Source organism: Lycorma delicatula, chromosome 7 (genome assembly GCF_047948215.1).
Source record: "Lycorma delicatula isolate Av1 chromosome 7, ASM4794821v1, whole genome shotgun sequence".
Classification (NCBI taxonomy): Eukaryota; Metazoa; Arthropoda; class Insecta; order Hemiptera; family Fulgoridae; genus Lycorma; species Lycorma delicatula.
Window position 1 is genome coordinate 5,834,334 of NC_134461.1, and position 27,686 is coordinate 5,862,019.

Sequence of the window (27,686 nt, forward strand, 5' to 3'; positions counted from 1 at the left end):
GTTATTTATGTGTATTTGTTAAAGTTCATATACACTTATTTACACATTTTTAATAGTTTTTAATTAGTTATTGCAAAACCAAAATATAACAGATTAAAATGGAGACCTGTGTCAAAACATTTCTATGAAAATATTTTAAATCACATTTTCAAGCTGTCAGATTGTAGGATGAAATGGTTCTGATATATGGAGCATAGGAGTGAAGAGTTTGTCAGAACAAAATTGAAAGATATAGTATGAAAAGATTCGAGAATGAGAGAAATTAAGTTTTAGGAAGCAAAGAAAAGAGGGCAAAGGCAAACAATTAAGGATGGAAACTTCGATCCCTTATGAGAAGGGATAAGGCAGTGATAAAGAATTTTTTTTATTGGTTTTTAGATTACAATTTATATGTCCCTCTGATCTCATGAATTAGATCGATATGAAAATTTAAAGAAATCAAATGTGACATAATTAATTAACAAACAATTATGAGAATAAATTTTGTTTCCTTACTTGTTTTGTGGAATATTTAATGCAATACTAATAGCTTCCTGTATTGAAGTCAACCATTGAGTTGCTGAATAGACATTAAGTTCACCTTCCACTGGAACACAAAGACAAGACTGTGGCTCCATGGTAAAGTGGTACTGACTTGGAGATCGGATTTGGCCTCTTGCAGTGTATTTTACATTTACTGTTAAAAAAAGAAAAAGAAGAAAAAGTGTTATCTTGTGAAATAAATGCATCTAAACTAGAATATTTATTAACAAAAAAGAGTTTATATTTTTAAGTTTTTAATGGTTAGATTGCTAAAGCAATTATCGATTAATAAATGCAAACAGTACACTGTGAAAATCCACCCCAGTTTTGTTTAGCAAAACCTTTTTTTAAAATATTGGGTGACTGTAAGAATTATATCATGATAGATTATATCATGGTTAAGCAAAGATTTAGAAATCAACTCGTTGACTGCAAAACTTACCCTGGAGCAGACATTGATAGCGACCATAATTTGGTGATAATGAAATGTAGATTGGGGTTTAAAAACCTGAAGAAAAGGTGTCAGATGAATCGGTGGAATTTAGAGAAGCTTGAGGAAGAGGAGGTAAAGAAGATTTTTGAGGAGGACATCGCATGAGGTCTGAGTAAAAAAGATAAGGTAGAAAATGTAGAAGAAGAATGGGAGAATGTTAAAAAGGAAATTCTTAAATCAGCAGAAGCAAACTTAGGCAGAATAAAGAGAACTAGTAGAAAATCTTGGGTTTCAGACGATATATTGCAGCTGATGGATGAACGTAGAAAATATAAGAATGCTAGTGATGAAGAAAGTAAAAGGAACTATCGGCAATTAAGAAATGCTATAAACAGGAAGTGCAAACTGGCGAAAGAAGAGTGGATTAAAGAAAAGTGTTCAGAAGTGGAAAGAGAAATGAACATTGGTAAAATAGACGGAGCATTCAGGAAAGTTAAGGAAAATTTTGGGGTACATAAATTAAAATCTAATAATGTGTTAAACAAAGATGGTATATTGATATATAATACGAAAGGCAAAGTCGATAGATGGATGGAATATATTGAAGAGTTATACGGTTGAAATGAATTAGAAAATGGTGTTATAGAGGAAGAAGAGGAAGTTGAGGAGGATGAAATGGGAGAAACAATACTGAGATCTGAATTTAAGAGAGCATTAAAAGATTTAAATGGCAGAAAGGCTCCTGGAATAGACGGAATACCTGTAGAATTACTGCGCAGTGCAGGTGAGGAAGTGATTGATAGATTATACAAACTGGTATGTAATATTTATGAAAAAGGGGAATTTCCGTCAGACTTCAAAAAAAGTGATATAGTAATGATACCAAAGAAAGCAGGGGCAGATAAATGTGAAGAATACAGAACAATTAGTTTAACTAGTCACGCATCAAAAATCTTAACTAGAATTCTATACAGAAGAATTGAGATGAGAGTGGAGGAAGTGTTAGGAGAAGACCAATTTGGTTTCAGGAAAGTATAGGGACAAGGGAAGCAATTTTAGGCCTTAGATTAATAGTAGAAGGAAGATTAAAGAAACACAAACCAACATACTTGGCGTTTATAGACCTAGAAAAGGCTTTCGATAACGTAGACTGGAATAAAATGTTCAGCATTTAAAAAAAATTAGGGTTCAAATACAGAGATAGAAGAACAATTGCTAACATGTACAGGAACCAAACAGCAACAGTAACAATTGAAGAACATAAGAAAGAAGCCGTAATAAGAAAGGGAGTCCGACAAGGATGTTCCCTATCTCCGTTACTTTTTAATCTTTACATGGAACTAGCAGTTAATGATGTTAAAGAACAATTTCGATTCGGAGTAACAGTACAAGGTGAAAAGATAAAGATGCTACGATTTGCTGATGATATAGTAATTCTAGCCTAGAGTAAAAAGGATTTAGAAGAAACAATGAACGGCATAGATGAAGTCCTACACAAGAACTATCGCATGAAAATAAACAAGAACAAAACAAAAGTAATGAAATGTAGTAGAAATAACAAAGATGGACCAGTGAAAATAGGAGGAGAAAAGATTATGGAGGTAGAAGAGTTTTGTTATTTGGGATGTAGAATTACTAAAGATGGATGAAGCAGGAGCGATATAAAATGCCGAATAGCACAAGCTAAACGAGCCTTCAGTAAGAAATATAATTTGTTTACATCAAAAATTAATTTAAATGTCAGGAAAAGATTTTTGAAAGTGTATGTTTGGAGTGTCGCTTTATATGGAAGTGTAACTTGGACGATCGGAGTATCTGAGAAGAAAAGATTAGAAGCTTTTGAAATGCGGTGCTATAGGAGAATGTTAAAAATCAGATGGGTGGATAAAGTGACAAATGAAGAGGTATTACAACAAATAGATGAAGAAAGAAGAATTTGGAAAAATTAGTTAAAAGAAGAGACAGACTTATACGCCACATACTAAGGCATCCTGGAATAGTCGCTTTAATATTGGAAGGACAGGTAGAAGGGAAAAATTGTGTAGGCAGGCCACGTTTGGAATACGTAAAACAAATTGTTAGGGATGTAGGATGTAGAGGGTATACTGAAATGAAACGACTAGCACTAGATAGGGAATCTTGGAGAGCTGCATCAAACCAGTCAAATGACAGAAGACAAAAAAAAAAGTAAGAATTAGTTGATTATGTATGACTAAGCTGCTGGTTTTATCCTTGGTCCATACCTTTTGATTTCCAGGCTGCCACTTCTTATGATGTTCCAGATGATATAAATAGTGCATTTTATAACTTACCTGGCATCAGTATAACATTTTCTATAATTCCATCTTATTATTTTTCGATGATAAAGCAATGAGTAATTTAGAAATAACTTCATGTCTATGCCTAAATTGCTCAGATTATTTGTTCTTTCTCAAACAATTTAAAAAAAAAAAGTTAATATTTACAATTACTATGATTTCTATCCAAAATAAATAAATCTTTTATTGTGATTAATAATTAATACATTACCTAGTTCACATATCAGAAATGGGTATTTTTTACCAGATAAAAAAGAGATTGCCCCAGCATTTACCAGAATGAATCAAGGAAAACTAAGGTAAGTTCTTGGTCAGAGCAGCATCACAAAATACAGAGTTAATTATAAAATAAAAATGATGTGATTCAAGTCTGCATTAATTATTTAAAATACTAACACATGAAATAATATTAAGTAAAAACATGAAGATACTAAATGTAAAAAAATAAATACAAATAAATCACACTTCAGAAGGCATTAGTGAAAATCATTTATGTATACCTTAAATAAAGATGAAGAAAATTAAGGGTTTTTAAAATAAAATTTTAATTAGAATTTAAAAAAAAATTATTGACAGACATATTGTTTTTACAAAAAAAATCTTTAAAATGTATTTTAATAAAATTGATAGGAAAATTTTTTAAATTATTCAGTAATTTATTAAATGGCAAAAGAAGAAAATAAGGTCCTTTCTCATAAGTCAAAGTATTCTCAGCTTAGTTAACTGTTTTCACGTTTAGTTAAACAAAAACAGTTCTGTTGTCTGGCTTGATAGAGTGAATATTGTTTTATATATATATATATATTTTAAATAAGACCATTTTAGTAATGATTGTACATTCATAATTATAAACAAAAGGATAAGTTAACATTTTTAATTTTCTAAAATATCAGTCTACACAATTAATATTTGTAAGTGCTAACCAATGATCTGACAGCCCATTTTTGTATCTTGAAAACTTGTTCTGACTTTTTGAGGGAGGCCAACAAGATTATATGATACTTCAGATGAGAATATATATGCATAATAAATATTTAATAATGATGACAAACTTAGCATTTTATAAAGACACTTGAAAGCAAAAAACAGTACGGTTTGATTTTGCTGCAAATAAATTTATTTGATCACTGTAGATAAAGTTCATTTAAATATACATTTATTCAAATTGTCTATGTGAAAACAAACCGATACATCTAAAGTTAAGAAGAATTCATCTCATTTTAGTCACTGAACTACCAAAAATGTTTAAACTGGAAATATAAAACTAAATTAATTAAATCAATAACTAAAAACAAAAAATAGACATACACTTAGATGGTGGTAATTCTGGTTTAAATGAAGCAGTAAGAGTAATATTTGATTTATCACGACTGTTAATAACATCTTTAACATCAATTATAGGTTGTTCTATATTAGCATAGTTTATTTTAACTTCTTCAGCTGCTTTAAGAGCAATCTCTCTTGTATCGGCTACAATTATGCCAACAGGTTGCCCAGAATATAACACATCTCCGCTACAAAATAACTGAAATATAAAGAAAACAAATAATATTAATTATATTAATGCTGTTAGTAAGAGTAACTTGATACTCTCTTGAGTCAACCACATCATCTGCGGTTTTTGGTCAATAAATGACGGTTAATGACTGTAATATTATTAAAGTAATTAAGAGAATCCCATTCAAACTTGACATTTAATACATGTTACAAAATTCATTTCTCATTCTTATCATAAACTGACTGCAATAAATTGATTATTAGGCTTTATTTGCTTATGATAAATATTACAAAAATAAGTATTCGATTGTAGAAAAAGACAACTAGAAATCAATCATTTATAATAAAGAACCTAAAGGTTTACAGAATAGTAAAATTCTATTTCTTAATTAAATACAATTATCAGAAAACAAATTACCAGAAACAAATAATCAGATAACAAATTAAAACAGTTATCAGAAAACAAATACACTGGTCTCCATGTTGACCTCCGAGGCAGAGTGGTAGCGGTCTTTGCCTTTCATCTGGAGGTCCTGGGTTCAAATCCCAGTCAGGCATGGAATTTTCCATACACTACATAATTCCATTTCCATATCCCATGCACAAACTTCAAGCTTATGTGATGGTATCATCAAACAAAAAAAAAAAGTGCTGTGAAATTAGTTCTTTATTTATATAGATGTTGAATGGCAAAATTGAAACGAGAAAAACAGCTTAAAGTTATGCACATTATAAACGACTATCACACTGTGTAGAAATTATTCTTACAAAGGACCTTTAAGCTCTTCATGGCTTTTTATCAACACATTTTTAGGACTTAAACAGTTTCTAACTTTTAGATGGATGCCAATCATAACAGTGTTATATACTCTTCTCAAGCAAATACTGCTATTCTGATAAATCTTTTCAAAGAATGATTTCCATTTATAATTTTTAATAATTTTACAGTTTTTTTAAGTCTTCATATTAAAAATAATCAGGAATGATGAAAATTATAAAGTAGTAGTAATCTTTAATGACAAGCCGAACCAGATTTATTTTGTATTTTTTTTTAAAATTAATATCAACACATTCAACCCATTTTTGACTGTCTACAGTCACTGAAACTGTAAAAATGAAAATATATATTAAAATGAATATCATCCAGTTTATAATTAAAAATTAATAGTATTGTTATAAAAGTAAAATAAGTTTTCACGCTAAATTAAACAAATTTCTTAAAAATGAAATTAAAAAAAATTAGCTGTAATGGAGTTAAAATTTCTGGTATTTACAGAGTCCAATTCCCCTCAAAAAATATGAATGAAAATAATTACCATTATGATCTGGCTTATTAATTAAATAAAATAATAAATAAAATATTCTCAATTAATTAGATGTGCTGCTTTCTTGAGCATGCGTTACTTAATTAAAATACAAAAACTTTTTAAACCATAATATCTATTTTTTTGAATGTGACATTTAAAAATATTCACCACACAATATGAAATTGCAGGAACAGTAATGAAGTTATAGTAATACTGAATCTCTTAAAATTAAAACTTTAATTCATTATAGAAAACAGCAGAACACAGCTAAACCTCCTCATTTAAAAGTTATTTTCCATTTTATTTTTACAAACTGAATTCCCTAATTGCAGCTATAAAATCTATTTTTTGTTTTTGTTTTTAAAGCCATTGACTAGTATGGTCATTAGCCTCTAAAAGTACATGCAGTGAAATCGACTCCCCAGTTTCTTAACTGCAGTGATACAGTTTATTGAAGGCCATTGGCATTTTACATTATTTCACACCTTCAATTTACTTCAGGATGCTACTCCCTGACAGATTCCTGTGGAATCATCAAGATGTAAAGAATGTTCTTTATTATATTACTCAGAACCCAAAATATGTTCTTGTTTTTAACACTTCTATATGGAAGTAAAAGTTTTTCTCGAGCTACTCTCTGAGAAGTTCTATGTTATAGAAACATCAGTTGTAAAGAATGCAATTAATGTACTGTACACTGCTGTGTGTAATTTAACCACTATTATAATCGTATATAGTATTTGAATTAGTATATACTCTAAGTTATAAATATTGTTAATCGTCACATATATTTTACAAATATTAAAATTATTTTTGTCTACTTCAACACTTATTACATGTAATTTTTTTTCTCTTTTTTCTTGTTAATGTGAAATTTGTACTATAATGGCATTTTATAAACAGGAATATAAAATATAGGCAATTTTGAGATATAGGTGTTTGATTTAGTTAAAAAAAAGGGTTAACCATTAACTCATCAAGAATTTTGGTCACAGTTATAAAAATTAATTGTTTTGAAAATACTTGGCAAGTAATAATGGTAATAATTCACATTAAATTGATATTAATTGGCAATTTATAAATTTTTATATTAAGGAAAACAATTTAAATTTCATTCCTTAATCAAGTAATTTTTAAAATATCACCAGTGTTTTATCGTACCTTTAGACACAATCAAGTATTATTATTTATTTTTTAGTGGAAGAAATGAAAAGTTATTGCAGATCAGTAATGGTTTAAATTGACAGGATTAGAACAGGGATAGTGATAAAAACTAGAAAAAAGGTTTTTATCAAAAAAACCTTTTTTTCGACCTTAAAAATGGTCTACAACTTGCTGCAAAAATGTTACATGGTTGATGTTTCATTACATATGATTTTGTTAAATGTTTTTGCCGATTGTAGCTAAATAACATTCATGAATTTAGTGCACTAAAAACAACAAAAACTTTTACAAAGAAAAGCTTCAAAATCCTGACCATTTTTAGCTGTTTCTTGAGTTGTAATTTTTAACACAGCTCTAAACCCAATGTTTTCCTTTTTTAACCCCAAAGATCAATAAATTTATTTATAAATTATACTGTATTATTGCTCTTATTTAAATATATTAATAAATTTAAAAAAATAATAATATAAAGGAAAAAACCAATATGATTATTCTGGAGCATTTATTGAACACAGTCCTTTTGTTTAACCAAAACAATAATTAATCATTAAAAAAAAGATAATAAGCAATATCCTGCAAATAACCTCATGTCCCTTCCATTTACTGTTGGTTTTCAAAATAGAAATGCGAGCACATACCACAAACAAACAAATGCATCATGCTTCTTGATCGTAAGACATAAGACTGTTTATAATTAACTGTTATTTATATTGACTGTTATTTATATTACTGTTGTTTATATTAACTGTTTATAATGTTACCACTAAAGTTGTGTAATTTGGTAGCAAATGGTTAGATTACATTTTGTATATGGATTAGGAATGACTGTCTACATTAATTTAATTCAGAGCATATGCTTAAAGGTAATTTAAAACTGTTTTTAATTAAAGTGTTAGACAACTAAAGTGAAATCAGATCAGTAACAAAGAGGCATGCAATGGAATGAACGCACTAGTGTTTCTAAGAATATAAAGTAAATGTGTCCTGATATAAATTTCTGATGATATTGTGACTAGAGGAACTTCTAAAGATGAAAAGTGTAAGAACAAGAAGGAGAGAGTACGTGGAAGAATGTAAACAGATAAATAAATTAAAAAGAGAAACATTGATAAGCAACAACAAAGAGGAACGATTGAAAAAGTTTTTAGAATAGAGTAGAAAGTTTGAAACGAAGAAACTTTTGAAAATAAACTAGCAGTCAGGACAATAGGTGTTTGTTTGAAACCATTACAGTTGACTGAACAAGAGGAAGGGTTGGCTGCTGTTATGTCAGGACAACCTCTACATCTGGGGGTATAAATACTTCAAGGGCTAGAAAGCGCACAGGGTATGTTAACATTAGAGTGAATAAGCAAAAGGTGTATCTCAAGTGTTCTGTTTTGCGATAAAAGCATGAGAAGCCATTTTGTGAATTCATTGTGAGCTGGATACAAGGTTATTTATTATTAAAAATATAGGTTAGTTTCCTTTAATAAATAATAGAATTAAATAATCTTCACATAAAGTTCCTTATTGAGTTTTTGTTTTTTTCACTGCCTGTAATCATTCTTAATTTTGTACTAATTTTTATTAGCTACAGTAAATTCATAACAGAATCAGAATTGTTGTTTGCGACATATAATTTACTTATTTTTTAAATAATAAGAAAATAAAGAATTAATAAATGGTACATTTGTAATAATTTTAACTTGTGTGATCTTTGAAATTAATAACATGCAAAATCCAAAATTATAAAATTCTGCAACAATTCATTTTTCAGATAATTATCTGACGAACGGATGTAGTATTTTTAATACTTGTGTGAAGTAACTTGTCATCTAATAAAATATATACAAAATAAAAAGTAAACAAAAATAATCCACAGTTAACTATATACGTTTCATTAAATAATAATAATAATTTTTTTTGGGGAGGAAGGGAGATGGAAACGCACTTACACATGGAGTGCTGGGCTCCCAAACTGCCATCAGTTTTGTTTGGTCTTGTCAAACTGCCATCAGTAGACGCCCAGCTAAAATCACCCCCTTTTCTACCAGGACTCAACTTTGAACCATTTTACACATAACTTTAGGCAGAGTTCTCCTATTCTAGTCTGAGAAGGCCGTTAACTGGCTCAGAACTAACTAGGTCGCTCTTCTTGGCCCTGAGAATGCCCCCGACTAATCGGGCCACACTCTCCCAGCTGCTCAGATCACAACCACGTTGTGATCCCACGTCTGATCCCAGAGCATCATCGCAACCACGTTGTGAGGGTTCAGTGCTCCACGATCCGCCTCTTGTGTTCTTTTCAACACAACTGAAAAAGGTGTGCTCGGCATCGTCCCTTACACCGGGGTAATAGAACCAGTCGGGGGATGGCGCTTTCTCTCTGACATGGAGATAAAAGCGGAAATACCTGTTACCGATTAGAAGCTGGGTCTCATAGTACTCCACCTCTTCATACCGCCGCTCTATCCACGGTCTTACAAGTGGATAAGCCTTGCGGTCCATCATCCTCCGGTCTCGCGGTTCCAGGTCTCTTGCCTGGCAAGGAACTTGCGAGTCCGTTCCTCCTCGGCGATGGTCTCCCAGTCTTCGCCTGTCTGTCGCCTCCTGTAGGCCGCCTGGCGCTTCCTTTCCAAAAGAGTAATGGATATAATGCCGGCGACCACCAAAACGGCAGGCTCGGAAACCGTCTGATATGCGGAAGCGACTCGCAAGGCAGCAGTTCGTTCGGTTTCTCTCAAATCTGAGCACCTGTGCCCAGACTTTCAACCCTTATAACAGAACAGAATGCACTGTGAACATCAGCAGTCGCCGTCTGCTAGCCTTCGGTCCGCCGACATTCGCCATGAGCCGGCTGAGAGTGGTTATGGCTCTCGCGGCTTTGTCGGCGGCTTTCCATAGCAACACAGTAAAGCTAAGTTTCCGATCAATCATCATACCAAGGTACTTCGCGGCCGGCTTGGTCTGGACAATCTCATCCCAGACCCGCAAGGGGAGGAGGGTGTCAATACACTTCTTCGTCAGAACCACGATCTCCCGTTAAAGCCCATCAGGGCTATGAACGGGGGGGGGGCGTGTGTCTTCACCCTATGAGATTGAGATGATGGATAGAGACAACCCATTGTCGCCCAGCCAGGTACTGACCCTGTGCATCGCTCGGCTGAGCGTCAGTTGGGCACACTTCACATTGTGGTCTGCAATAAGTAGCGCAATGTCATCACTGTACCCAACCAAGTCCGACTCTTCTGTCATCTCCAGCCTCTGCAAACCGTCGTAGGCGGTTCAAAGGTCAGGGTCAAGAATCGACCCTTGCACCGTCCCTGACATGATTGTAGTTCTGTCTCATAGATGAGACCGCCGTTCCTCAGGTATGAGCCCACCATTCAAAAATAATAATTTTAATAATAATAAATAAAATTTTTTCTTACCTCTTCTTTTTCTTCATAAATTGCTGGAATTACTTTTAAGAAGGTATTTTCTCCTGGAATATCTTTTGCCGAAAAAAATGCTACTACTCCAGGCAATTTCTGCAATGAAAAGAAAAATTTATACTGTGTTTATGATACACTATTTAGTAATAAACTTACTGTTTAATTTATTTGTGGTAATCATTTAATGTCCTTTTTTAACAATGAGGTTATTATTTATAATAGCATTGTATTTTACATTTCGTAAGCTGAGGATATCACAAAAACTACTCAAAAAGGTGATTTGATCATACATTATATTATTTAAATAGCTATATATGTTATAAAAAAACAAGGTTGTTATTAGAACATTAGTAACATTAGAGTCATTGGTAGTCTTTAATCAATCATGGTGGCAGTGTCAATTGTTGACAACATTTTGGGATGTTAAAGTCAAGACTAGGTAAAACCAGCTTTTGAATTATAATCTGGACTTGCTGAATGTCTTTAATAACATAATCTCAAAATAACAGTAAAGAAAACACACTTTAACAAAGCTGACAACAAAGTTTTAATACTTTCCTGGGGTTGGTTATTATAAAATGGAAAAATAATTATACTTGGAAAAGTTACCTAAGATTTATTTTTTGAGTGGGGTTATTTATGATGAAGTTCTATTGTAAAATTATCATTTCATGTTTAAACAAACCAAAGAAAGTTTTAGAAATTCAAAAAGTTGGTATTTTTAAAACTTTTCTGCACCCCTACTTCAAAATCACCTTCCAAGAATTTGTTTTTGATTTTCTACATTTACTGTGTTAAATGGAAGAAATTAAAAAAAATTCCACTACAGAAAGGACAACCAATAAAAAGTTACCTAACATTTTATTTTCGGGGAGGGGGTGAATTACAATGAAAATTTATTACTAAAAGTTTAAACTTTTAATATATTAAAAGTTAAATAACTGAAAAAGTTTTGAAAAAAATCAGTGTTTTTAGATTTTGACCAATATTCCTCTAAAATATTTTTTGGAGCCATTTGCACTACTACTATGCATAGGAAGAAATTTTAAAAAATTGGTAAGATATGCAATAAATAGAAAGATAGCGTTTTTAAATTTTTGGGGAAGGGGGAATTTTGGAGTAATTTTTTTAAAATGGTAACATAAGGTATAATGGTAACATGACTTGGATTTGTGTAGCCACACCAGTAATTCAATTGAACAAACCAACATGCACACACAAACACACACAGATTTATATGTATATATATATATATATATATGTGCACAATTTACATGTGTAATTGTATAAAGTACCAAATGTGCTATATTCACACAATACACAAGTAAATATAATAGCACAACAGCTATATACTTGATTACCTCTTACATGATGGTTTTACTCACTAAAGCATGTGAAGAATCAATTGAAATAATTTTAGCTTTACATAGTTTAGTTACTACCAAAGCACCTTGTAATTCATTTGGAAAACGTGGTATATCATTAACATACTCTGATTCACCTGTAAAAAGGTAAGATTGAAGAAATCAGTAGTTGAAAAAGAAAAAAAACTGTACCACTTAAAATTACCATGAACACAGATCATCTAAATTAAACATTTATAAAGGAATTTTGAAAGCATATACAGATTTCTTTTCTAGACTGATTTTTTTTTGTAAATATATATATAAATTATTTTACTGAAATTAATCTTGTTAAGATTCATACTGTTCCTTTGTACTGTTAAATTAAATTTTAAATTCTAATAATTTAAACCACCTAGTAATGATTGTGATGGTATTTATATAGGAAAAAATATCCTTTAAAACTAGATTTCTTGATTATTAGAGAAATTATGTTAATCTAAAATAAACAATGAATTAGGTTTATCTAATATGGCAGACCATCTAACAAACAATAAACATTCTATTTCTGACACTAACACAAATTTAGAAATATTTGAAATTAATAAAGATGACATGAAATTAAATATATTAGAAAAATATTACATTTATAAATACAAACAAAATTTCTGTTTGGTAAACCATCAGACAATGTTTGAGGGAGACAGTCTCATAAAAACTAAACTGCAACAGGTAGCAGCACTCATATAATAAATTAAAATGCAATTTTCATTAATTTAGTATTTTTAATTTTTAATATGCAGTTTAATTAAATATTTCAGTCATGACTAAGGATGTAGAATCTCATGAAAGTACTTCTTCTTTTCTTCTTCTTTTTATACACAAGGACTAGGCTTATGCCTGTTATGAACTCAAAATGACGTGTTGCCATCTTTTACATGGTCTTCCAATCACTTTCCTTCTGTATGAGTGATAATTTTGTACTTGTATGGTAATCTTATTTTCAGACACTCTTTCCAGGTATTGCTTCTATTGATTGCAGTAATCCATCACTCTGTCACTGAAGCTTTAATGTCGATTCTTATTTCTTCTTTCTGTACCCAATCTAACCACGTGATGCCCTTCAGTGTCCTTAGTAATCTCATCTCTGCTGTCTGTATCTTACTTTCTTGTCTTTTTGTGGTAACCTTTGACTTACTTCCATAAAGAAGAACTAGGGTGACCGTATCTTGTAGAATTTCAATTATGTCTTTTTCCTAGCTCCGTCATTCACCATCCTGCTTATGGTACTACACACAACTTGGAATTTATTTACTTTCTTCTGTAAATCAAGTCTGTATCGAAGCTGATATCGCATCCCAGATAATTGCAGCGAGACACTTATTCATGTACTACAGTACCCAGAATTATCTTTGAATGAACTGGACACTTACCCCTGAATGCCATAATTCATTCAGCGTATAAACTGATCTCTGCAGGCAATCTTTGGCTTCTTGTATTATCTATATCATCTGCAAACAGTAAACCATTCATGCAAGTAGTCCTTATCAATAATATCCCAGAACTAGCAATATATTTCCTTTTCTTGAAAATGTAGTCCATATATATATTTATATATATATTAAATAAAGTAGTGATAAACTGCATCCTTGTCTTACTCACTGATTAACAGTTAATTATCTAAACAATTCGTATCAGTATTGATCACAATTTGTGTGTTATGATGCATACTTTTTAACTGCTATGATTTAATGAAGTGGGTATTCGCTGTCCTGTAAAATTTGCCAGAGTGTGAAGCGATTAACTTTATTAAAAGCCTTTTCCAAATCAATAAAGACCATGTGTTACTTTACATTAAATTCACGTTGTTTTTCAATAATTCTTTTTACCACAAAAATGTTATCTGTGCATGATACTTTTCAAGAAACTTTACCATGTTAGCGAAAGTAATTTCATAGAGAAATTAAGGTATGATATGTCTTATCTCAATATTTTGTACTACGTTGTTTATTTTTTTTGAAGAAACCATGAAAACCAAATTTTCATTTTGGAAAAAACCCAAATTACCACGTAGTGGTAATGTAATGTGGTAATGTTGGAAGATGTAAGCACACTACCCAAAATATTTATAAGAGAAACAGAAAAAAAATTGGATTAGGGACAAATGACACCTAAACTAAGTATATGCATTTTACAAGAAACCCAAATCAATGGAAGGTTCTCTATGAACAGATGAATTTGAGGAAGTTGACCAATTTAAGTACCTTGGAGTAATTATATCAAGTGAGAATACAGAGGAACCAGAGATACAAAATAAATTGAATTTAGCAAATAGATGCTTGTTTGCATGCAGCAGAATTCTGTCCTCAAAATCCTTATCACAGAAAACAAAAATTAGACTGTACAAAACAATAATCTGCCCAGTGTTGCTACATGGAGCCAAAACATGGTCAAGCCGCACAGCCACAACATAGAAATAAACAAAAAATTCCCTATTTGGATTACTTCGCATGCTATTATAAAAGTATGATTTTTTTCAGTGCATTCTTTTATCATTCTAAATCTAGGGGATGTGAAAAGTAGCAAAAATAAGGAGTAAGTTCCATATACTGCTTATTGAATTACCATCTTATGGATACCTTCATACCTTGCAATACCTAACCTCCATCCATCTGTCCATAGCACATGAACCATAATTGATTTGTATGAATTAAAAATCCAATGGCTTAGCCTAAATTTCTTTACCTAGCCGTCTGATTTGGCAGCATTATAATGTAACGACAGTAAAAAATATGGTTTCACACATAATGTTTAGAATAATGGTTGTAGGTGGGTGTCAACCCCTCTTTATTGCAGTCTATACCTTCTCTTTTCTAGGAAAAAAATCATGAAAATCATGCAAATTTAAATTTTAAACAGATCTATGATTTAATTTAGAAGAATTGGAGTGCAATCCTTCCTTCTGCCTATTGAATAATTATGATTACTTGACAAAATAAGTATATATCCATCCTCCACATGCATAAAAAGAACCAGCAGTGAGTAATCTAAATCCAGAATATCCAATACATAGAAGGTAATACATACTTCCTGAACTCCCTTGTGTTTTGTTCTGTTCCAATACAGATTACTGTCAATGGGGAGAAGACTTAAACAATATCATCAGAAAAAGAAGATGCTCAACACAGAGGAGCATGACCGCTTTATATCTGACCATCCTGATCAAGTTCCTGAATCTGGCTGTTTGCTGGTGAGCTATATTCTTTTTCAGTAAAACTTAAAAGTTGATGCTGACTATCTCGTCAGCCTTCTAACTTGGGCAATTGAATGACAAGCCAAACAGTGTTTTTATGAACACTACCAATTTAAATACCGAGCCATTAATTTGTAGAATCAGAACTTATAGATGGCTCTTTTAGGAGCCAAATATTAAGATGAATGCCAATCTGCATCAGTCACTACTGCTTACGAGCCCAGTATCTGATTTATTAAATTTACTTAATAACTCCTTCTCAATAGAAGCAACCCTTTCAAGTATTTCTTATCACCCTATCTGGCAACACAGTTAATAAAATTAAAAAAAAACAAAATAATTTATGCTCAAAAAAAAAAGAAGGTAACAGCAAAAATAAATGATAAACATGTGTACTTACCGGCACACTGACTCAATGCTTCTATTTTTGGTATTGATTTATTTATAGGCCACTTCTTAACATCTGTTGAATAATCTTGTTGGCCTTTTGATATGTTCCTTTCTAATTGATGATAACCACTTTTGTATTTTGAATTAATCCCATCCGGATTCACACTTAAAACAAACTGAATGAAAAAATTTAATTTTGGAAAAGAAAATTTAACAAAATTAAAACTCTAAAAGTAATTTAGAAGATAGATTAAAGAAAGTAGCAGTGACAGTTTAAAAATTAGATTTAAGTTAGTCATCATTAAATACCAGAAAATTATCAGATAATATTTTCATAACAAAAGTTTTATATTAGAATGGTTTTTAATTTCAAAATACAACTTAGTTTACGATAAAACTTCAGTCATTACTTCCAATTCGACGTGTATTGGAAAAGTATGAAGTGACATACCCAAGCCAAATATATTGTAATTTTGAGACAATTTTTCAAGCCCCTCAAATGCAGGTGAAAACCCTGTAAAAATTATATTTCTTTTCTTTGTTGATCGACAAACTAACACTGTATATTGAACATCATTACTATCTACAAAAGAAATTTTCTGAATGACAACTTTTGCAGCTAAAATTGGGTATTCATTCTAGTAATATCTAGTCCTACACTGGTCTGTGCCAAGTGGTTATGAATCTCATCTTCTACGTTGAATTTTCAGTTGGTTAGAGAGCAACATTTATTCTTACTACTGCTTGGATTTTCTAGCCAATCATGTAAAACTGAGTGAAGCTGTATTAGCAAACATTCAAAATTTTAATTTCTTGCCGGTTCAACAACATTTATTCAGAAACACTTAATGAAAACAAAATTAAATAAGCTGGTCAAGTGACTGGACTGCTACCCATTTGATTGATTAGAAAATCCAAGCTAAGAGTGGTGAAAATACTGCACTCCAACTCAAAAGTCCAAGGTGGCAAGTGAAAGGTCACTCAGCATGTATCCAATCCAGAACCAGCTACTTCTGTGTTTTTTTTATGCTCTATCATAAACATCCTATTTGATAGTTTTAAAAAAAAGTCAGAGTCACAGTCATTAAGGTCGAGACAAATAAATATGCACTGAGACAAAACAGCCTATGCACTGCTTACATTAAATAGGGAAGCTGTAAAATATTATGTGATATAATAAACAACTGTATCATTCACTGGTAAAATTTTAAATAAAATTGATATTTTATTTTACTTTTTGACAAAATATAAAATATCTCCTCACGTAACATTAATGATGCTAGTGATGAAATGAAATAGCTTGTTTTATTAATTTAAATGATAAAAAAGAAAAAATTCACAATTCACTTTGTTTTCCCTAATTGTAATCAATAAGCAAAAAAACATTTAAAATCTATTACCACATTTCATTCTACACTTCTAAGATATTTTTTCTTTAAAATATGATTAATATTAATAATTTTGTTTTTATTCAATTACATTGCAAAAGACAATTTACTCTTAATTGTACTTTATTTAGTGGATCATATATACATAAATAAAGATGCAAAAGAAAAATGTGATTTATAATTGATTTACCCGATAAAACAGTGACTGTGCTAATTTTCTTCTATAATCAAAAGTTTTAGTATTTGCCACGTTAAATACTTCTGAATAATCTGTGATTTGTTTTTCTAATATTTCCATTGCTTCTTGAAGCACGGTTTCATTTAGCAGGTCTTTTCCAGTTAGAAATGATTCCAAAACTGTTACATGAACCTGTAAACAACTTATAGTCAAATATTTCACTCTACAACTCTAGAACAAATATATGCATATAATTAATTTATTTATATATTATATTTATTATATATATTTATATATATATATATATATATACACACGCAAGGTTTGTAAATAAAGTAATGAGACTACTTTTTTTTGGCAGCCAAAGTGGAAATACTGTAAAGTTACTACTAAACATATGGTTATATGAACAGCTGATTTATATTACAAAAATTTTTAGTCTATTGTTGCCACATGAGACATAAACAAACTTTTCGTGAAACAAGTTTTTGCTGTGCGTTACAAAAATGAGTGATACTAATTATGAGTATCGTTGTGCAATCAAGTTATGTGTTAAACTCGGTGAGAATGTTTCTGAAACTTTTTCAAAATTGAAAAGAACGTATGGAGATGATGATCTGTCACAAGCCCAAGTTTTTAGGTGGTTTAAAGCATTTTCAGATGGCCAGGAATCAGTTGCAGACGATCCATACTCTGGAAGACCATTAACGTCAAAAAGTGACAATGAAGTTGAGTGAATCAGAAACCTGATACGGTACGACCAGCAATTAACTGTCAGAATGATTGTAGAACAATTGAATTTCAACCGTACCACAGTCCATCAAATTTTGACAAACTAATTGGATATGAAAAAAGTTTGTTCAAAATTGGTCCCAAAAAAAACCTCACCGTTGAACAGAAAAACAACAGAGTGGAAGGGTGTTGTGATCTTCTAGGGCAAATTGAAACTGATCCTGATCATTTTCTAAAAAATGTTATTAGTGGTGATGAATCTTGGATATTTAAGTACCACCCAGAAACAAAATGCCACAGCAAGGAGTGGTTCACTTCAAACTCACCACGTCCCAAAAAAGCAAAAATGAGCAGCAAATCGTTTGACTTGAGTCTCTGTGAGTTTTTCCTGTTCCCAACGCTAAAAAAACACCTCAAAGAACACCATTTTGGAGCAGTAGAAAACATTAAAAAAAATGTAACTGACCATGTGAAGAATATTCTGGTTTGTGAGTTCCAACACTGCTGTAAAGAGTGGGAAAATCATTTGATGCATTGCGTGGCTTCCCAAAGGAACTATTTTGAAGGTGGTAGAGTCCATGTATAGTTGAATTGTAAATAAAAAGTTTTTCTGAACCGGTCTCATTACTTTATTTACAGACCTGGTATATGATGATTAGCTGAAATCCACCTTTGTATGGCCATCAGACGTTTCAGTTCACCTGATCTGCCATAAATGGAATCCTTGGTCGTCTATTTCTTTTATGTGACCAGAGGTAAGTTGATCTACTTTCTTGGTATCATAACATAGTTGGTGCTCAGTTGCAAGGATGTCAATGGGCTTAATCCCAGAAATAACCAGGACCACCTCTTGAGAGGCAGTCCTACAGACACCAGTCACTGATAACAATAGAGACACTGGGCACTCAACAAAATATTCCTACAACATTTGTGCCTCAATCGATGAACCCAGACAGGTGCAGCATACAGCATTATAGCTTTGCATACACCCTTGTATAGAACACACATGGTTCTGAAATTAAGCCCTCAATCAGAGTGAATTGCCCTTTGAACACTAAAAAAAACCCTTTAAGCCTTTTGGCAGCATATTAGAAGTGCTCCTTGAATCGAAGATTTTCATCAAGGGTAATACCTAGATATTTCTGCAGTGGAACATACCTAAATTGATCAGCTGCAATTGATACACGAGGTTGTCGTGTAACAGCTAGTCTGCCCTTGAGCAACATCATCATTTTTTCTCTGGACCAAACACCGTCTTATGTTGCAAGCTCCATAACTGTAGTATCTTGCAAGCCTGGACTGACCTGAATTTGATCTCACTCCTCAAATATCCTTTAACCGGCAAAAGGCCATCATCCGCATAAGTGATGATGTGGCATCCACTGGGTAACCTCAATTGCATCAAAGAATTGAATTCATCAACCCAGAGCAGGTGTGTCCCTAAAACACTACCCTGCGGACAACCTTTAGATAGTATTTTTTCTACTTCTGAGATGACATCTCAGTTACTGAAATAAATACATAACACATTCACCTCATTCTGCATACAATCATGCTTCTGCAGCTGAAACTGGGCAGAGGGTCATAGCCTTATTAATTTGCTGAAGTTGTTCAATTCCGTGTTTTGGCAGGAATCTCTGGATAAGTTGTGATGCATGGGCTGGAGCACTGACGTGATGAATTTTCCAATCACCATCTTTTCCAAATCTGTGGTCTCTTGTATTAAATAGCATCTCTTAGCTGACAAAGAACAGTTATGTAGTATACTCTTCATTGAGAATTTGTCTGAAAAGTATACCTGAGATGAATACTGTCTTAATAATTTAAAAAAGAATCTTAGCATTACCTTCAATCGCTTCATGGTTGCTTGGCTTTTTTTTGCCATTGAGCTTTTTTCCTTCAATTGAATGACTGTGTATCCGTGTCTCAGAGTTGAAGCCATAGACCGGTATTTCATCTCCAGTTATTATTTTTTTCATAAGACCAAGATAACTATTAGCATAGTCCAGCATTTCTTACACAATTTTCAGTTGTTTTTTATTTTATTTATATATGAGAAGTTTTGCGATACATTTTGTTGTTATGGCTTGCGTTTTGAGATCTTCTGTTAAAATCAATTGTACTGAGCCAAATGAGATTTCCTACTTCATTTCAAGGTCTTTTATTGTTATTTGATGATCAATCACCACCATTTGTCACAGTTACTCAATTTTTCAATTTTTTTTTTGTGTGATTTTTGCAATCCTGAAAAAATCCTGAAAACTTTTTTATAGGAGTAAGATCTCCTGTAGTGTTTGTAATTTCTGACAGATGTTTGACCATCTTGGAAACAGTGATATTCACTCTTTAATCTACGTAACATTCATAGCTTGATCACCAAAAGCTGTATGAATCTTTCTTATTGTTTACTTGGATGTCACAAAGTTTCTGGCAAAATTTAATGCAAGTTCTCTCGTCAATCTTTTCAGTCATTTTGAACGGCAATGAAAACATAGCAAGCTGTACACATACGTTTCACTTTCATGGCTACTAAGCAGCCACTGGCTGCAATGACAGCAAAACAGTGATTGTTTGCAATCAGTTCAAGTCAAAGTCGTTTGCTAGGATGATCCTCTCCTACACTACAACTGGTTATTGCAATAAAAATAAGGTTGGATACTTTATGATCACTTCTCGTGCACATACATTTTTATTAGGAAAAACTATAAGATAAAAACTGATTATTATTAATTAATAGACAAAAATTAATGCAGAACTTAATATTATTTTTATAAATACTTAATTATACTTACTAGTTTAGAATGAATGCCACCAAAAACAATTGATGGTTTTGAGATAATTTTACAATTATTTGTTTTATCAATTTGAAATAAAAACCCTGCATTCAGTATACCAGGTGCATTTTGTGATCTCGGCATTATCTGAAAAAGTAATAAATATCTTTTGTTAGACAAAATTTATGAATTTCATTTTATAAATAAATAAATATTTTATCCAGAATGTTGTATGGATCACTTTAGGACTGATAGGTTTGTTTTGCCACAATAACAGAAATGAACTCCTCCAGCATTTGTTTAGAAGGAACAATGAAACCAATAAACACTTTGCTCTAAAAGAAAAACAATAAAATTGTCACAAAATTTTATATTTCCACTAGAATTATCATAATTGATTTGAGCGTTATTTTCTGCCCTTCCTAGCATTGTCACTCTAACATTTGCAGTCGACATGTTTCAGAGTTGAAAAAAGATTCCACATTTGTTCGGTTGCAGCTAGAAGCTCGTGCTAAGTTGGTCGCCTCTGGTTTTTGTAATGAAAGAATTAGTTGTCTTTTTAAAAAATCAGCGAACCAGTCATCTCCAGCACTCTCATTATCCTGCCAAGATTTAGGACATTTAAACAGAATTTGCCACGCAAAGATCATAAGACAAAGTTTTGATTTCTTCTGGCGTTAAACCGTACTTAACATCGGCTGCTTGAAGAACATATCGCTTTAATTCCTTCTTGTCATCACCAGAAAAAACTTTTCTATTTGGAAAATAACCAATGGCGATAGTAGGCCGTACTATCTTTTGATGGTCAATTTCATTTTGGGTAATTCTCTTACAATCGCTTAAGTTCGATAATTGATTTGATAATCAGCTGCAGCTTTACGCATTGTTAATCTCTCCTTTTTTATCTTCCTCACTGCTGCAAGCATGATGTCTGGAGCAACTCTCCTCGATTTACCTTTTATGATTTCTCACCATCTTTATCTGAAACAAGCGAACGAACTATTAAAAAATCCTGCAGGGGTAAATTGTCACATGTAACAACCATTCCCGGAATTTTTGTGACAACAACCCTGAACAGACATTTCAGACAAAAACCGAACTGGAAAAACAGACCTTGAACCTAACCTCAATGTTGATACAGAATAACATTGCGCGCTGTTATAAAATAGTTGAGATGTAGACTTCATTGAACACAGAGTGAATAAAGAAAGTTAATTATATCAATAAATGAATAATTACAGCTGCAAAAAACAAAAACATCAATAAAATCTAAAAAACTGTTATAGGAAGTAGAAACTACGAACACCTTACTCAGAATTAGTGATCGTACTGTGGTTTCAGTTTACACCGCTAGGAAGCAGCAACGACTGAGGACTGAGAACTGAGACTTATGACTACGAACCCGTGTGACAAATTGCCCCGGTCTCAACTAGTGTACAATTTTACTCTATAGTGTCAGACGTTTTACGTTGTTTCTTGGTTGTAGAATGTCTTCATTACTAGATTATTCTAGATTGAATTTAACTGATACTCATCTTCCAAGTATACATCGCCTAATAAGAAAGCTTCACTTTCTTCATTTGACTTATAATCTTGCCGTAACTTATTTATGTAAGCTTGTCTTTCTTCATAAGTTTTCAACATTTTTATAAAAAAGCCACACACACAAAACATGTACAAAAAAATTATAAGAAATGCACTCTCACGTACAAAAAACTGCAGAATATAAATCACAAAATAAGTGAGACCAACGCGTTATCAAAAAAAAACAAAAATTGAATGACTGACTACTGTACTGTAATAAACCTAATTCTTTACAGTTTGACAAATAGGTGTAAAATGGGATTTTATCGTAATGTTAGTTATACTTTGGTCCTGCTATATTTCTAAAATAAAAAGCTTCATCTAAAAGTCATTTTACAACAAAATTTTGAATTTTTATGGCAAAAAATTTGTCAAACAGAAATTTACAACAATAATCTTGAACTTACTTTATATGTTTTTAAATAAGCTGTTGGTGGTAGCGGTGGTAATATAACTTTTGATATTAGTTTCTTTGACATATCTATGTCGATATATTCTTCTAATCGTATTATAGATAACTCACGTCCATTATCTGCAATATATACGAATGATTAATCATAACGTTCAAATTGATTTAAAACACAATGAAAATTTAAAAAAATAATTAAAAAAGCCCTACAAAGAAAGAGAAATAATCTTTTTTAATTCTTTAAATTGCAAATTTTTGAAAGTGGCACTAAGTTAAAAAAATCCCTTTCGGCATGCCCGAAGACGGAGGTAGATTTCACCTGTGCTAAGTAGGAGACAAAAAAGATTTCCACCTTGATGTTAAGAAAAACTTCAAATTTACTCAATACGACAATGGTTGAATGTGAAAAAAAGTTTCACATGTTTAGCATACGACAAGCCCCATCTTCTTACAATTCTAGCAAAATTTTGGTCATTCGATACTGTAAGGGTTGGTCATATCAAATTCCGATTCCATATTGTGCCTATTAAGGGAGGTGTATGATCCTTTTTTGTCTTCGAAACCCCATTTTTTCAACTCCTTGGGCCAATGGTTGGTGATATCAAAAAAGTTTACTTAGATAAGTTTTAGGTCCTTATCCAAAGAATAGCAGGAACTTTAAACGAATTCGATATTTTACTTAATAAGAAAGTTATAGCAATATTTTGTGCTTTTGAAAAAGCCACCCATTTCCACCCCTATGGTCCGATTTTGGCTGTTAACACACTCGACCGAGATTTCAGGACAAGTTATTTTTAAGGGACAATTAGAAAGTAATTGGCGCAAAATTATGGCAGTTATCGTGTCCACAAGAAAGTGAAATTTATTATATATAAACTTTTGAACTGACGGTGGTTTAGGGGTCTGGGGTATGTGAAACGCGAAGATATGTTGAAATTTTCCAGAAGTCGAATCATGGTACCCATTACAATAGATAGCTTACTTATGAAATCTACCAACAAAAAATGGCTAACTCTATATTTAATATTACTAACTCTAACTTAATGTAATAATTTTTTTAACAAAATTTAATTTTACTAACTCCATTTTTTATATCAATTTCAAAACATATTCAAAATTTAATGAAAAAAAAATCCATTTAGAAAAGATGCAAAGGTACCTTGACAAAGTATGAAAAGGAATGCCAAGAAACTATTTAAAGATAATGTTGATAAATGTTAGGTAAAACTCTCTGTAGTTCTAGGAATTACTATTGTATTTTTATATTAATAAACCTACTAATATCCTTGAAGTAAAAAAAAAAAAAAAAAAAAAAAATGATTTACAAAACAGTGACTTGGCAGAGGCAGTGGCAGTGACTTGGCAGACATATGGAAGATGAGTTATGTATTAAAAGAATTTTTCATTAGGTGAAATAATAACTTTAATTAGATGATATATTAGAAATAGAATGTCATACCAATTTGTAAAGAAGCACCGACCGTTTCAAACATTAAAAATAAATCAGATGGAAAATCCAGATTTTCTCGTTTAAGAGACAAATTACCAGCTATTGTTCCAACCTGAAAACAGTAAAAAAGATCCATTAGTAAAATGCTTTTTTATAGGTTTATTCTATCTAACCTAATAAACCATACTGTGAGATGAAAAGTCAATATTTTCTAAAGTTGCACAATAAGAGTATGTTTTTATTACATATCTGTTTTACACAACCAAACATCATGTCATATGTATAATATATGCAGAGTGTTCCATAACAAAGGACAGAATTTCAGGGAAAAAATAAGAAAAGTAATACAAACTCACGTCCAGAAACTTTGTTTGGGAGCTGGGGGTGCATGAAAAATTTCACCCTGATTTTGATAGGCACTAGAATGAAATAGAGAATTTTTTGGACATTAATTATTGAAAAAATTAATATAATTTTATGTTGTTTGTGAAAATGATAAAATAATGGTTTTTCAGAACTGCATTTCTGGTATTTTTTGAAAAAATCACATAAAACTCAAAAAGTTCAGATCAAAAAAGATCATATTTTGATTTGGTATAACTGTTAATTAGAAATTAACAAAGTAAAAAATTTTGTAGAAAATTTATGTAAATAATGTAAAATAAAAACAAATACTAGTAAAGAAATGTGACTTTCATTAAAAGCAAATTTGGCAGAAATTTTTATTATTCTAAATAATCAAACAAAAAATAAAAATTATCAATATTCAAGCTAGTAAAAATTTAACTAATTTACCTTGAATATACCAATGAAAATAAAATAAACTATTCTAGATTTTATTAACTTCTAATGACTGTTCAAAAATTTCATTATCAAAATTAAAGGATTTTTAAGTTGTTTCCAAAGATTTTTTGTTCAAAACATCACATTCTTTCTTGGGAGCGGCAATATTTAAAATTCAATAGATCAGTTCATCTCGAGTATTAACTTTGAGTTTATAAATTTAACTTTTCATCTAACCACAGAATCAATAATCTAAGGGCGTGGAAGCCAGGGACCTTGTTGTTTGATTAGCGTAACACAATAAGTAGATTGTATAGAAGTTCTGTCTTGTTGGAAATAAATGTCCATTTCCAGCAGAGAAAAAAATGTATTCTGTAAAATATTCTAGGTAACTTTGGTAATTTCTAGATAAAATGAACAATGGTCTAACACGAAAGGGCAAGTTAACTGATCATCTGTCATACCACAGCATTGCATTCACTGAATTTAAAAAAAATAAATAAAAGTAATATAATCTTTGAGTAGCAATGACACCAAGGCTGATATAATAGCGATTTTGCTGAGAGTAATCATTTTTATACTAGTGGCCATTGATGACTACAATTAGCTTGTAGACAGATGTCTATAAGTAAAAGGAAGGATTAAGCTTGAGTAATGTAATAAGTTACTTTTGTTACTTTATTTAGAAATTTCAAATTACATTTACTCATACAATCATGCCTGGAATGTAAGTCTGGTTGAATGGTTTGTATATAGTTCAGTCGGATACCTCCACACGCTATATAATTTCAGTTCCTTTAGAAAATTTGTACCTATTATCAGTAGGCTTCTTAATCCTTTTTCTTATCCTGTGGCTGTGCAATAAGCATAAATGCCAAACTGCTTGTGGAAAAATTTGATTCTCCTAATCATTTATCCTACTTTATTCTTTAAAGATGATTTTTAACTTTAAGTTCATTTACTTTGAATCTGAACTCTGTTTCTACGGTATGAATTTGTATTTTAAAAAAATTTGTAGACAGAAAATAATCATTTTCTTTTTTTTCCAATTCGTACTGTTTAATCCATACAATTTGTGTTACTTTCTCTTACAACCAACAATGAATAAGGAAGAATCTTTAATTCAGAAAGAAAAATCATTGATATTGCTTTCTTTAAGAAGTATTATTTTGTCACTTAAAACCAAAAACCCTTCGATAAACAAGTGACTTCCTAAAAATTAATTATATTTTTAGTTAATTCAATAAAATTAACTTTTATATTCAACTATATAATACATCTTAAAACAACAATTAATGTTATTTTGTCAGCACGTACATTTCTTACTGAAACATTAGCTATAAGTTCAATGTGATCTGCTAAAATAGCAGTGTAAGAAAACAATGGATTTGACGTATTTTTTGATGTCGCTCTTAATACCTCTACTGCCTCAGTCAAAGTCATATTTGCTCCGAGGTGTAAACCATTATCCATAATGGTATATGTCCTTAATGCCATGACATCTTTCAAATCTATATAATGTTTTATGTCTTTTTTATTACGATAAGCACCTGCAATTAATAAAAGAAAAATTATTTAAATATTTTTTTTTTTTTTATAATGAAACTCAATACAAAAAACATTTTATAAATGTTTTTTAAATGTTTTATATTTTATAAATGATTATCAATTTATTCATATATAATATTTATTGCATCTAAAAAGAGGTGGTATTACAACTTTTTACTCCGCTATTAACTACAGGGATATATAACGCTTTGTTTTACAATATACTAGTCTTTATTGTGGTTCTGGTGCATCTAAATCATTTTAGTTACATGAGACTCTGATAAAAGGTGTTTTTCTTAAAATAATAACGCTCAGTAAATAATCAGTCCCTCTGGTATTCAGAGTTTCATTTACAGAGCTGAACATTATCTGCATTAAAGTGGGCTTGGCTTACCAAAATGTATTAAACAAAACCAGGAAACCAGATGCATAGCCCGGATGGTCGTTTTAAGCTATTTTGTCACACACCATTTTGAATGAAAAAGATGCATGACTAACATTTATTTCTTGAAAATAAAAAATGTTTGATTATAAATATAAAACTATGAAATATCATGTATCGTTCCTTATTATGTGATACTCATATTTCTGGTTAACTCTTATGGCTATTGATACAGGTTGATCAGTAAATTATAAGTTAATATGCAGATATTATTTAAAACCTAACATTTTCACTAATCATGTACCATTTGATGCTAAGTCCAAACAGTCAAGTGTATCCAAATGTTTTATTGTTAGGTTCAAAGTTTTTCACGGTTAGAGATAAAACAGTCTAAATCTACAGCTTTATTATGGGATAGTCAAGAATTTAAGGCGGTAACCTCTGATTGCATTCAAGCTGCATTCAATGTTTAAGTAAAGTAAATTTGAAACTAAGGAAAAGGACTTTCCACTAATTTTAGGAGCTACTGGAATTTTCCCTACTCTTCGTTATTATTACATAAATCTTTTGGCACTGATTACCGAGATAAGTAATGTTAGACAATTGATAAAAACAAACAGATGTGTTAAAAATTAAAATTTTACTTTTGTATTAGCTTTAACTCACGAAAATATCTTGGATTTTACAATGTTAAGTTTGTAACGTGTGAATTAAAAAACATTTGAGTGACTTAATTAGAATTTAACAATTTGAAACTAAATTATTACAGTACTAACAATCTTAATAGTTTTTTTTTTTTAGTAATAATTTTATAC

At 31.2% G+C, this 27,686-nt stretch overlaps 1 protein-coding gene across 2 annotated transcripts in view; it reads right to left on the minus strand.

Moving 5' to 3' along the window:
* LOC142327353 (uncharacterized) overlaps positions 1–27,686 on the minus strand; it is a 117,782-nt gene that overhangs the window by 50,588 nt on the left and 39,508 nt on the right. For both annotated transcript variants that reach the window (XM_075370325.1, XM_075370323.1), the window contains 10 exons: positions 26,259–26,491; positions 24,168–24,270; positions 22,707–22,831; positions 20,734–20,862; positions 17,222–17,401; positions 15,654–15,819; positions 12,043–12,158; positions 10,655–10,753; positions 4,582–4,798; positions 496–676 (listed from right to left, as the gene is read on the minus strand). In XM_075370325.1, coding sequence (XP_075226440.1) covers positions 496–676; positions 4,582–4,798; positions 10,655–10,753; positions 12,043–12,158; positions 15,654–15,819; positions 17,222–17,401; positions 20,734–20,862; positions 22,707–22,831; positions 24,168–24,270; positions 26,259–26,491 — 1,549 coding nt within the window. The remainder of the gene's footprint in view (positions 1–495; positions 677–4,581; positions 4,799–10,654; positions 10,754–12,042; positions 12,159–15,653; positions 15,820–17,221; positions 17,402–20,733; positions 20,863–22,706; positions 22,832–24,167; positions 24,271–26,258; positions 26,492–27,686) is intronic.